General features: G+C 40.6%; 1 protein-coding gene across 2 annotated transcripts; it reads left to right on the top strand.

Moving 5' to 3' along the window:
- Positions 1-241: 241 nt before the first annotated feature.
- cstf2 (cleavage stimulation factor, 3' pre-RNA, subunit 2) lies at positions 242-12,866 on the top strand. 2 transcript variants are annotated; one of them, XM_044039925.1, is made up of 13 exons: positions 242-364; positions 570-648; positions 1,918-2,087; positions 2,206-2,342; positions 4,692-4,811; positions 6,024-6,146; positions 6,621-6,744; positions 8,379-8,438; positions 10,466-10,565; positions 10,917-11,119; positions 11,300-11,424; positions 11,609-11,692; positions 12,435-12,866. In XM_044039925.1, exons 1-13 carry the CDS (start codon positions 268-270, stop codon positions 12,558-12,560), a joined length of 1,548 nt encoding a protein of 515 aa, XP_043895860.1. In that variant the 5' UTR covers positions 242-267; the 3' UTR covers positions 12,561-12,866. The 2 variants fall into 2 exon arrangements, with proteins under 2 accessions (XP_043895860.1, XP_043895861.1); XM_044039926.1 differs by lacking the exon at positions 8,379-8,438.

Raw genomic sequence — 12,866 nt, 5'->3', positions numbered from 1 at the left:
ACAGCGGGAACAGAGGGCAACAGCGCCCCCTATTCTCCTTGCCAGTTTATCTCTTTGACTGTGTACTTCACTGCAGCCGACCTATAGACAGCTATCACTATTGTTGGTTCATGTCAAAAGTGAAGACGCAGTAGCTCGTGGTGTCCTCAGGTCAGTGTGAAGTTGTTAGTAAAGGACACAATTTGATAATCAATCGTGGAGTCGTTCTTTCTGCCGGAAGTCAACTTCCTTTAATTTCCCGGTGTCACATTCTTTTATGTCCCCAAAATGGCGAATGTAGCAGCAGCCTCCATCGCCGCTGCAGCCGCCGCTGCCGCCGCGAACAGAGACCCAGCCGTGGACCGCTCGCTACGATCCGTATTCGGTAAGTGTGCGTCCACTCCTGAGTCGTTTGACCTGTTACTAAACAGAACATCGGGGAAAAGTAGCAGCTAACGGATGAATGCTTGCTAACTTAACTGTGTTAGCAAGACAACGAGGGAGGTAGGGGGACAGCACATTTTAAAATTAAAGTTTTGTTTTATTCTTTCCACTCAAATGTTATTTTCTTCTGTCCATGTCTGTGTTAGTGGGAAACATTCCGTACGAAGCTACTGAGGAACAGCTCAAAGATATCTTCTCTGAAGTGGGACTTGTTGTCAGCTTCAGGTGAGTGAAAAGAGTGCCATTCAACTGTGAATCAAACACTGAGCACATCCAAGGATCTCAATTAACTAAATAAACATAAATAAAGCGTATCGATTACGTGCACGCCATTGTTATTATTATTATTATTATTATTGTTATTATTATTATTATTGTTATTATTATTATTACTGTTGTTAATATAGTAGTTTATTTGTTTCTCTAAGCCAGGGGTCTCAAACTGGAGGTCCGTATGTTTTATAATGTGAACTATATATGCTTCTGGGTGAAAACAAACACAAAAGATCTTGATTCAACTGTATGATGCTTTTAGTATGACCTCTTTATGTTCATGTATAACTCCCTACGTATAATGGCTGCAATTAACAGTTATTTTCATAATGGATTAATGTGTCGATTAGATTCCCTTTTTTGGTTGTATCCCATTGTTTGGTGCTTAGAGTTATGTAAAACGTTGATTAGTGTTTACTAAACCTGGAAATGATGATGTTCTTGAATGTCTTGTTTTGTCCATGAATCACAATAGATCAGTTTGAATTATTTATTTGTTATATGGAGCAAAGAACTCAGGAAATATTCCTTCACATTTAAGATGAAAAATCAGACAGCTTGTTTTAATTATTGGTAAAACTAATTGGTAAAACACTAATTCCATGCATTTAGGCATGTTGTCATGTTCAAGATGACCAACTGAACTCCAAACTGAGCATTAGAATGGGGGAAGAGGTGTGATGTCTAAATAAATGACTGTTATTATATTGTGGGTGTTGGTGCCAGACTGGCTGGTCTGAGTATTTCAGAAACCATCTCTTGGGTTTACAGAGATTGTTTTGAGAAAGAAAAGAAAATGTGATGATGTTGGAGAAGAATGTCCAGACTGGTTTCGAATGATAGAAAGGCAACAGCAACTCAAATAAACACATTAATTAAAACCAAAGGATCATCTCTTAACGCACAGCACATCAATCGTTGGAAGTAGACCGGCTACAGCAGTGGAAGACCACACTGGGTGCGGTGAAAGGAAATACCTGAGAAAGCAAATGCCTGATTCTCCAGTTCCCTAGTATGATGTCCAGCTGGTGCAATTGGAATCAGAAAGCTTTATTGTCATGAACCATCACACACTTTGTCAGACTTTTCTTGATCAAATTCACATTTTAAGCTTGCACAGTTATGTCGTTTTTTAAATAGCTTTAACAATATTTCCCAGTTGTCTTGGTCTAAATTTTACCATCGGGTCTGTCTTCATGATTTCTATCCTCTTGTTTTCAGGTTAGTGTATGACAGGGAGACAGGGAAGCCAAAGGGATATGGCTTCTGTGAATATCAAGACCAGGAGACGGCCCTCAGTGCCATGCGGAACCTGAACGGAAGAGAGTTCAGTGGCCGGGCTCTCCGTGTGGACAACGCAGCCAGCGAGAAAAACAAGGAAGAGCTCAAAAGTAGGTGTTTTATTTAATTTTGGCATATTTTAGCCAGACGTGCTGTCTTTTATGAATGTATTCATGTTTCAGACTCTGGTGTAATGCTACAGTTTTCTGCCATTTTCGTCACACTCAGGTTTGGGAACAGGAGCCCCCATAATCGAGTCTCCTTATGGAGATTGTATCCAGCCGGAGGAAGCTCCAGAGTCCATCAGCAGAGCCGTGGCCAGTCTCCCGCCAGAGCAGATGTTTGAACTTATGAAACAGATGAAGGTAGGTTGGTTTAAATTGATTTGAAAGAGTGACAGGTTGAGTTTCCTCTTATGAGGGTTATTTTCATATACAACGCAGGTCTCACAGGAATTGCTTGATTTCCAACTCCCTTCCTTTCCCCTTTAGACAGTTTGAATTGATTAACTTTGCATTTCTAGACACAAGTTAATTACTTTTATCGAGCTTTCCCTCCCCTCTTTATTTTGCTAAATTGGGTGGTAAGAGGTGCACTTAAAACGGCCCACTCCTGATTTCACTGTAATAGGCAGTTATGATGCCTAGTGCTTGGCATCAATGTCTCAGTCTTTACAACTGGTGCATCAATGGTATTTGTGTAATACATTGATGAATTTATGCAAAGTGTTTAGTACAACAGAATTCTTAGGCAGCCTCGGGAGGTTTTAAAAGGCGAGGTAAGTGATAGTAATTCAGTACACTTTTTTCAAATTAAGACATTGACTTGTGGTCCATTAGCTGAATGGTGTTGTGTTTTTTGTTGTTGTTTTTTTTTAACACAGCTCTTGATCTGTATTTGGGGAAACAAAGAAAGCTGTAATACCTGAACAGCAGCAAGTGGGAGAGAGATCAAAGTCTCTGAACCAGAAACTGTCATGCTGTCACAGGCACTTATATACCGTATATAAAAATTGACCTAGTGTTCAGGTTTGAGGTGAAGTGTAGCCCAGAAAAATAGGATTTAAGTAGCAGTTAGCCACCAGCAAAGTAATAATAGTTTGGGTATTTTTTCACTAGGTTTTTTTTGTGATATAGAGTATTTGCCAGGTGCAAGGTGCAAAAAGGTTATATTGTGTCCTAACACCCCAGCAAAAGAAGCCATTTTAAAAGTTTATTAGGACAAATTAACAACCATCGCAAAATGTGCATAATACTGTTGAGGTTGAATGCTGTTAGTGTGGAAAAAAAAATAGACAACAGACTAAAGACGCATAAACATAACATAAGACAAAATAAAAATAATAACTAACACTCAGCTGAGATTGGCACAGCACCCCCCGCAACCCTCCAGTAGAGGATAAAGCGCTAGATAATGGATGGAGACACATCACATTGCTTGTGAGTCAGGAGTCTCAAGAGCTCCATCGGAGGAAAAACATAAAAATAAAACAGACTAGACTAAACAAATAAACCCAATAAAAGACTAGAGGTTCGATTCACTTAGATTAACCCACTCAACCCAATTAACTACATAACAAATCACCTACATTACATTATAAACAAGAGAAATGAAAACATTTTTATTATGAATGAATGAATGAATGAATGAGAATGTTGTCTCAAATACAACCTTTCAAAATTGCCGGCAGAGAAAAAAATAAATCCACTTCATATGAACCGAAAAGGCATAGCTATGAAGTTTTAATTAGTTTTATAAGCACACAATACAGTTTCAGTTAGTTAATGTTTTTTTTTGTTGTTTTTTTAAACTCTAGTTCTTTCCTTTTTATTTCAGTTAACAAAAATGTTTTCTATCATAACTATCATAACCTTGTTGACTCTGCTTTTTGCAAGAACAACTCGGTCTATGGGAAAGTGAGCCAACTTCCCACCCTGCAGTAGACACTTAATGGTCTCAAATTGTTAAATTCCGGTCTTCTTAAATAGAACGCGATGTCAACCTTTTGAATTATCTTCCCATTTGGAGCACGAGACGATAAAGCACCAGACATCACTGTGAATGACAGCTGGTTGCAGGTGACATCTGTGAATTTCTGAATCATAAATCATGAGGCTTTGTCCACGATGTATATACTCTTTGTGGGTATATTTTGTTCAACTGCTCATTAATGCAAATAATCAGCCACTCACATGGCAGCAAGATAATGTACGTTGTGGTTGGAGCTCCTGAAGGATTACTGAATGCATACATTGTTAGTATCACCTTTTAAATGATGGGTATCTATTTGAAAGTATTACATTATACAAATTAAACTTCCTATGACTGTATATACAGTGTAATGCTCTTTAAGGATGTGCTGTACGGCCCGCCTCCCTCAACACTGCCAAAGAAGCCTTATCTTTGCACAGCTGGCAGTCTGCTTCATTAAGCTTAGAGGGACAACACACTGCAGACATTTTTCTCCCGACTGGAAAAGTTTTTTTTGCACCGGAGCTTGTGTTAGTAGTACAGCTCCAAATGCTGATCTGATTGTGAATGTTCAAGAATCAGAGTACGATCTAGACACCACAGGTATTGTTGCTCCTCTTTTGTTCAACCTGTCAAGAAGTCAAAACTCACAAAGCAAACTAAGTTGCTTTTTTTCCCCCACTGTCTTTTTCCATGCAATATTTCATGAATCTATTTGATGAAAATTTGATTTCTCTCTCCAGTTGTGTGTGCAGAACAGTCCCCAGGAGGCGAGGAACATGCTGCTGCAGAACCCTCAGCTGGCTTACGCCCTGCTGCAGGCCCAGGTGGTCATGCGGATCGTTGACCCTGAGATCGCTTTGGTAAGAGAAGACGGATTGAGAATGAAGAGATGACATGAATCTGACTTTTATTTAAAACATTAGTGCTTAACTCTTGTAAACAGATGTCTGTTGGATTCAAATTATTGTAACAAAACCACGTTTTATTCAGGTGAAAACCAGTGTTGATGGGTATCTGAGCCAGGTGCAAATCTTTTAGTGTAAAACATCAGCTACTGCATTCAAATTTTGACTATTTTAGTGCATGCTTGCATCACTGGTTCACTCTTTCGCCGCTCTCTTGTCTAATCACCGACTTCTTGGCATTTTTCAAAATCAGACATTAGGGAAAGTTAACTACAGAAAAGGGGAGGGTTATTTACAGTTCAGGCCTATCGGCTCCTCATGAGTCTATTTCTCAGTATGCGTCTTCACAGTATGTTACATTACATTACATTACATTACATGTCATTTAGCAGACGCTTTTATCCAAAGCGACTTACAATGAAATTGAGTACAATCAGCCAGGGGTGGAGTCGAACTTGCAACTATGATGTCTTTCACACACAGGGTTCCGGTCTTAACCACTGAGCCACTCCACCCATGTTAGTTCTTGTGTCACTGGGCAACTATGCTTTTGCCTCCATCAAGACAGATAACGGAAAAACGAAACATGGAGTAAACACTGGGACACTTTTGACTGCTGCACCACATATCCTACGGGCTTAGCTGAAGATGTAACCATGGTCGTAATTGCAGCAATGAGCAATTTACTCTACCACCTAGAGTACCGAGAAATTATGCTGTTACGTTAACAGACACACACACCCCCCCCCCTCTCTTGCTGGAATACTCACTCATGGTCCTCCATTAAAAAATAAAATATGCAGCTGTGTACTGTGAAACTTGTTGAACTTTTGAAAAATATAAATTTTGATATCACTTTTTGTTCATACTGCTCAGCACTAGTGTACATACACACACTCCCTCAGTCAGGTTTGCATGATCGAGTCCCTTTTCACATTAATGACACCGCATACAAATAATATTACATCATTTCTGTCCCTGAAGACCCAATAGAGGCAGAATAATAACATAAATAACAACAAAAATCCCTATAAGTCATGCACTACAGCTTTTAGGCAAGGTAAAAATAAAATCATTGACCTTGTCATTTGTCAATAAATGTGATCCATGTTCTGTTTTTGATGCTTTTATAAAAAAAAAACAAAAAAAAAAACACTTCATGTACAGAAAATGCTGCACCGTCAAACTACAGTTCAGCCTCTGGTTCCCAGTGGACCGGGCGCAGCGGCCCCACCAGTCAATCCACCTTCTGCACAGCCCAGTGCGCCAGTGTCACAGCCGCAGCCTGTGGTGAGTAGAACACTCTTCACTTGTTTGAAGTGTCTTTGTGCGTTCTTTTTCCGTCTTCCATCGCTTAATCCAAAAGCGAAAGGCCGGGTACACCCTGGACAGGTCGCCAGTCCATAAGAGGGCCACGACCACGGTTTAATTCATGTGTGGGTACCGGTGAACCTCGTGCAAGTTTCCCTGGTTCCCGTCTTGTTTGTTCTTTAAACATTAAACTCTAAAACAAGCGAAATTTACGTTATACACACTTTTGTTCAGAAAAAGTTCACCTATGTAGAAAAAAGGTGTCAGTTCTAGTCAACAGCAACACTACGATAATTTACTGAATATGTTAATTGGAAGTGAACTTGGACCTGTAATTTATAATTTTACTACATTTTCATCACAATATCTTGCATTGTTTCTGTAAACATGGCTCTGAAGATGAAGTTAATGTTCTTTTGTGTTAATTACTGATATGTTTTGGAATATCATCAGCCTGGTCTGCACGTCAACGGAGCCCCTCAAATGATGCAACCCCCAAATATGGGTGTCGTCCCAGGACCAATGCCTGGACCAGGACCAGGACCTGGACCGGGACCAGGACCAGTTGGACCTCCAGGTAACCATCAGCCCTGCATCAGGGAATTTGTGGTCACATCGTCACTATGGTCCAAATATCACTTGCAAAAGTCGCTGATGGTTAATGTGTGAGGTGTTTCATCGCACGTGACCACAAATTGATCACTTTGATCCAAAAAAACCCACTTTTTTACTCCAGCTGTTTTGTATAGAAATGCATTTTCTATGCTTCATATCTCCTCAGTTGTAGCTACACAGCTGTCATGCTGTAGCTCATAAGTCTGTTCTAATCCTGTCTGTGTAAGAAGAGTCTCACTGATAAATACAACATTTAGATAGATGGGTTTAAGGATTATGTCTTGTTTGACAAACGCGTCTGCGATTTATTTATTTATTTTTTTATGTTTTTTGCTACTGATACAAAAGCAACTTCAGACATTTTCAAATATCAAACATTTGATGGTCTGTTAAAGGGTTTTAAAGGTTTGATACTATATTAACTGCACCACATTTTCCAAATTAAGTGATATATTCTAAAAATGAAAACGTCAATACTTAAAACCTTTTTGAGATTGAGATTAGTATGGAGGGCTACCATGTTCACGTTTCAGGCCTTTTAACAATTAAATTTTAAATATTATGCTTTCTATTACGTACACTAATTTCATCGCTGACTCCTCAAGATGGTCGCAATTCATTTATCATCAGTGATAACATAAATCACATGGAAACAAAACATGCATGATTTGTGTTTTAATATCAGCCGTATTTTCAGCTTTTTCCGTTTTTTTTCTTCGTGAAGCATAAAGCAAGTTTGTTTTTAATTTTTTAACATTTGTCGTATTAAAATAAGAATAAAATGAAAATCAGACAATGTCAAAGTTAGTTTAGTTGACAGCAGCATAACACACATTTACCTGTAGTCTCATAGCCTATTTAACATCCAGAAAGTTTTACTTCTCCCTCATCTGTACAGGATAGTGCGTCATTCTTCTCACACAAAGCACTGCGGTGTGAATTTGTGGTCAGCGATTTGCCGTGAGGCACACGCCTTTGTACTGATCCACATTTGCACACATGCTCAATGAGCGATCACGATAATCGACCGTCATTAACGAGCTAGCTCTACCTCAGTCCTTTGCACCAGCCTTATATTGGAGTTTATTCACAAAATGCTTAATGTCCGCCGACCGTGGCTCAATTCACATGCAGCTGCGCCACCTCATGTTGTCATTGCTATTTTTAGAACTGTGCCGCGGGCGCCCAATGGCAAAATTGTGCAATATCCATCACTCATAGCAATATGTTTTTATTAGCGGTAGCAAAGATCTGTTCCTCCATTCAGTTATTTCTCCTGTTAAAATTCATGAAAGTAAATGATTTGCAGGCAAACAATCCATTTATCTACTGAAAAACACATTTCCTCGTTTACAATTTGTGTCTCATTGCACGTCATGTCTCACTGAGATCACTAGGTGTCACCAGAGGTTTACCATCAGTGGAGGTTCTTTCAGCCAGACTCTTAAGGAGTCTGTATAGAACATGAAAGTCGTATGTGTATGATGTTAGTTCCCCTCTTCACACCTTTGTGTGTGTGTTGAAGACTAATTTCATGTGCACACTCCAAACTTCCATGTGATGCTTTGCCCTCTTTTCACTTTAACGCTGGCTCAGGAAACCTTCAGCATTCTCCCACAGGATCATCTGGCCAAGCTGCCATCGAGCGTCCTCAAGGTATCGCTGTGTTCCCTCAGTTCAGCAGTCACTCGTCGCCGGGACTTTTATGCAGTGGGCATGTGTCGTCGGATTGTATTGCAGATCTGAAATGTAGCACTCGCTGTGTGTACAATATTTATTTTCAGACGGCATGCCGGTGCATGTTCACTTTAACGAAGCATTGTCGAGACACATTCAGCCGTTGTCGAGCCTGTTTATGCAAAGGTTATGTAATGGGGCATAAGCGGCACTCAGTCATTAGATAATGCTGCATGCCTACAGACTCAGGTGTGGCGCTATTGCATGATTAGTGTGTTTTTAAGTGAAGCATTTTTTAAGGTCTATGTCACATACATAGTGTAAACAAATAGTTCACACAACCTTTTAGTTAATCTAGTACATTTAAACGGATTATCGCTTGTTCTTGGTGAGAAAAAGGCAGCTGTTGATCACTGGATAGTTTCTCTTGATTAGATATTTGTGCTAACGAGCAGGTTAATGGGTCTCTTGGGGTTTCTTACTATAAAATACAGCTGATGTTCAGTATGTGTATGAAAAAAAAAAAAGACTGGGTTGGGGATTAATAAGCATATATTGTGATCCTGTGTTTCCATTGTAATCCATAGCAGCAGAGTCACCTCCACATGAAATACAAAGAGAGATACCAGGTTTTCAGCCCCTAAAGAAACTCTTTAACTAGTTGGACTGAATTGCAATGCATTTTGGTCGTTGGCACAAAAGAGCTCTTTAGATACTTATGTTGCACCTTTTGGTTTCTGTAGAGGAAGCTGAAATGGCACCACAGGGCCTCATCAGCTCAGCACAGCAGGTTGTCCACTCAGGCTGGCTGGCTCATTCTTTTTGTCAGCCTGCAGGATTTGTGCAGATGTGCTTTTTGTAATATACATCCCTGGCATGTAATGCAGGGAAACATGGCGATCAGGCTGCATGTCTATCCATCTGTAATGATAAATTTGAAGAAGTATTATTTAAGAAATGTCGTTGTTGAGGGTTAGGGTTAAAATGAGTTTAAGGGGTGCCGGATAAGGGCAAAGGACTCTTTTCCATTATCTGGTAAAGACAAAAAAAAAAAGCCTCATATACTCTTGTGTGTGTTACTGTGAAAGAGGAGTTTAAAATAGAGTTGCACAATAAAAACGAAAACAAAAAAGCCAGAGCCTTTCAGAGATGGAAAGATTGCTCTAGGTCACATTGCATGCAAGTGTCTATGTTCCTCTGGTGGGAGGGGCTTAGTGCAGAAGCCTGATAACGAGCTGTTCATCTGAATCAGGTGTGTTGGAGCAGGGCAGTGTTCCCTGAGGAAGTTAACCAACGCTTTACAGTATGAAGTATAGTATTTGACGCTGTAAATTAGTCTGAGTCAGGTATTTATCATATTTATTATAAAAAATCAATAAAAATGTTTACAGGTGAATGAGTCATCGCACCTCAGCAGGTGTTGTAGCAGAGCCGACAGTCAAACCCAACTTGGCCACGCCCACAGAGTCATTAAGAAGAGGTCTAATCAGAAAACAGCTGTGTAGGTGTAGTTTTGATGTTGCCTAATGTGATGCAACATTTGAGGAAACGAATATTATGCCAGGCATTGTTGTGTACAGACTTACTGTAAGTGTGGACTGTATTCAGAAGGTGTCCTGCCCTGTGATTTATTCTGCCCTTCATCGTGTGAGGCAATTAGGTTATTGAGCATATTCTTTGACCTTATACAGACCGCATGGTTTATGTCATGATGTAAACCCCTTTTAATTTAATGTGAGACTAGGTTTTTCCCACTTTATTCCTACATTTTTGTGTCTCTGGCCTGATTCCCTGTGTGTTGTGACATCGCCCCCGTGTCTTCATAAACTCCTTACTGTGACCTGAGGCAAACACTCACCTCTTTGTGATTGTGTGTGACTTCCCAGCCCATGCTATTGGATTAGTCATGAAACATTTCCTGGTCAGTTAAAAAAAAAAAAAGAAGACACAATGCGTCTTTTACAGTTGTGTCTTTGTTTGTTTGAATATGTGCTTTTCTCTCTCAGGACCTGGTGGTATCCCGCCCAGAGGCCTGCTGGGTGATGGTCCCAATGACCCCAGAGGAGGAACCCTTCTGTCTGTCACTGGAGAGGTCATAGACCCCAAGTAAGACGTTACAGTCCTATCACATTACATTAATACTCACATAATGGCATTAATACATCAGAAAATGACTACTACTTAAAAGTGATTTTCTTACTAGCAAAATACCAAATATTTGACTTTTCTACAAACATGAAAACGTTATCTTTCATAAAAAACGGTCTACTGGATGCGTTCGGTCTCTATTTTCTGGCAGCAGCAGAAGGAAATGTTCCAGTTCTCAGAGGCTTTTCCTGAAAAGATGTCAACCACAAAAATGTGTCTTGTTTCCTTAACAAAAAAGAAAAGGGAAAAAAAAAAGAGTAAATTTGTAACTTTGGCCAACGCTTACATAAGACATGTCTGAACTCTTAGTCGAGGCTACATGGCCGCTCCACCACAACACCAGGCCCCCCCTGTACACATGGCCCCACCAATGGCAGGTGGACCACCGCCGGACATGAGAGGACCTCCAATGGACATGAGAGGCCCACCCATGGGTGAACCACGGAACATGATCGGTGACCCCAGAGGACCCCCGATGATGGAGCCACGGGGACCTCCAATGGAAACGAGAGGTAACTGCTGTGATCATCAGTGGTTAATTATCAGGGCTACGATTAGATCAGGAAACAATTATCGAAGCGTCACAATTTGTCTTTAAAACCATGCTGCAGCGATCTATGATTTAATAGTTTGATGCCTCATGTTCACATCAGTGACTCTCAGTAAGATATGGGTTTTGTCTCATCGTGCAGGCCGTGACCCGAGGGCGATGGACGCTCGCGGGCCAGTGACTGCACAGAGGGTTCCCATGGCTCCAGCAATGCAAGGCCCCGTCCCTCATGGCATGGGTCCAAACGCTCCTCCACCTGCACGACCGGTAACCGCCGAGCCTTTCTGTCCCTGTCTTTGTTTGGTTTTAATGTTGTAGTTGGACACAAATGGAAGCTCTCCATTCTTTCTTTTTTAAAATCTGATAAAAGCCTTTCTTAAACATACTGCCGCAGTTTTGGGGACCGTCCTAAAGTACTCGTGTTGATGTTGCCGCTGTGTTTGTCCTGCAGGGTCCTGGTATGGCCGGTGTTCCCCCGTCAGGAGGCGGCTTCAGTCCGGGGCAGAGCCAGGTCTCCTCACAGGACCAGGAGAAGGTGAGTGTTCCCTCTGCTCAACTTGGATATTAATGAACATTATTTTCACTACAGTGTCTGTATCTAGACTTTGATAAAGAGACCTTGACAAAAAGATTACATAACATCCCTTTAGCTAACCTGGTCGTCTTTTTTGCATCAAATTTCTCTTCTTATATTTATTCCGTGCTCTTTCAAGTCTCTCATGAAGCGTGTGGTGTTTTTCATTTCAACAAAACAAGCGCAAGCTTCTGAAAATACAGCACACACGTGTTCAGCCCCGTGTTCCTCTTCTCCTTTGTGGCTTATTGACACTGAAGAGACTAACGGCTTAGTTATTGGACTGATACCCAGACTGACCTCTGGCCTTGGATTCTCTATGAATAACCTCCATGGGAATATCATTTTATATCTTCAGACAAAGGAACAAATAAATATACAATTAAAACAGCAGATAGATATAGAATATCCCGTCATCAACTACCTTGTTTAAATGCTGGAGGGAAGAGAAACTAGAACTCACCGTGAAGCAGGAATTTCCTGTCTAAGAAATGTTCAGATTTTCCTGTTTCTCCTGCTCTGAAACCAGTTGTCGCTTCAACCTGCTGCCATTTACTCGTCACTTTCCTCATGTAGCGAACACATTTTTTTAATTCATTTTTAATTTACTGAAAAGAAAATAGTGTCAAGAGTGAAAACAGGAGAATATAGTTCGATATAGACACGGCATAACTGGTCTGACATGTTTCCTTCCCTTTTCCAGGCTGCCCTGATCATGCAAGTCCTGCAGCTGACCCCAGAACAGATCGCCATGTTGCCTCCAGAGCAGCGGCAGAGCATCCTCATCCTCAAAGAGCAGATTCAGAAGACGGCAGGAGGGGCACCGTGACCCGCCCCGCAGACGACAGCAGGGGTGGAGGTTTTCCCACTTTTTTATAAGGAAATTCTGATTCTCTCTTCATCATAGAGCAAAAAGTCTCATTCTGACCGTGTCTGAAGATGCCTCCTCTTAGTCTGAACCTTTGTATAGTTTTTCCTTTTTTTTTTTTTTAAATCAAGTTGTCTGTTTTCTGTATGAAAGACTAAAGTTTGTGTTTTTGGATTCTAGAATAAGCATAACTGTCAACTGTGTTCATGCGTTTGCTCTGGAAAAGGATCTGAGTCGTGTTTTGTCAATAAAACAAACAAAAGAAAA

Source organism: Solea senegalensis, linkage group LG12 (genome assembly GCF_019176455.1).
Source record: "Solea senegalensis isolate Sse05_10M linkage group LG12, IFAPA_SoseM_1, whole genome shotgun sequence".
Classification (NCBI taxonomy): Eukaryota; Metazoa; Chordata; class Actinopteri; order Pleuronectiformes; family Soleidae; genus Solea; species Solea senegalensis.
This window is presented reverse-complemented; position numbering and strand designations above follow the sequence as displayed.

What these genes read in the sequence shown, in the direction of transcription:
- cstf2 (XM_044039925.1), top strand. Translation starts at nt 268, where the DNA reads ATGGCGAATGTAGCAGCAGCCTCCATCGCCGCTGCAGCCGCCGCTGCC. An exon ending in ACCTCCAATGGAAACGAGAG is followed by an intron (nt 11,120 to 11,299) that starts GTAACTGCTGTG and finishes CTCATCGTGCAG; the next exon opens with GCCGTGACCCGAGGGCGATG. An exon ending in CTCCTCCACCTGCACGACCG is followed by an intron (nt 11,425 to 11,608) that starts GTAACCGCCGAG and finishes TTTGTCCTGCAG; the next exon opens with GGTCCTGGTATGGCCGGTGT.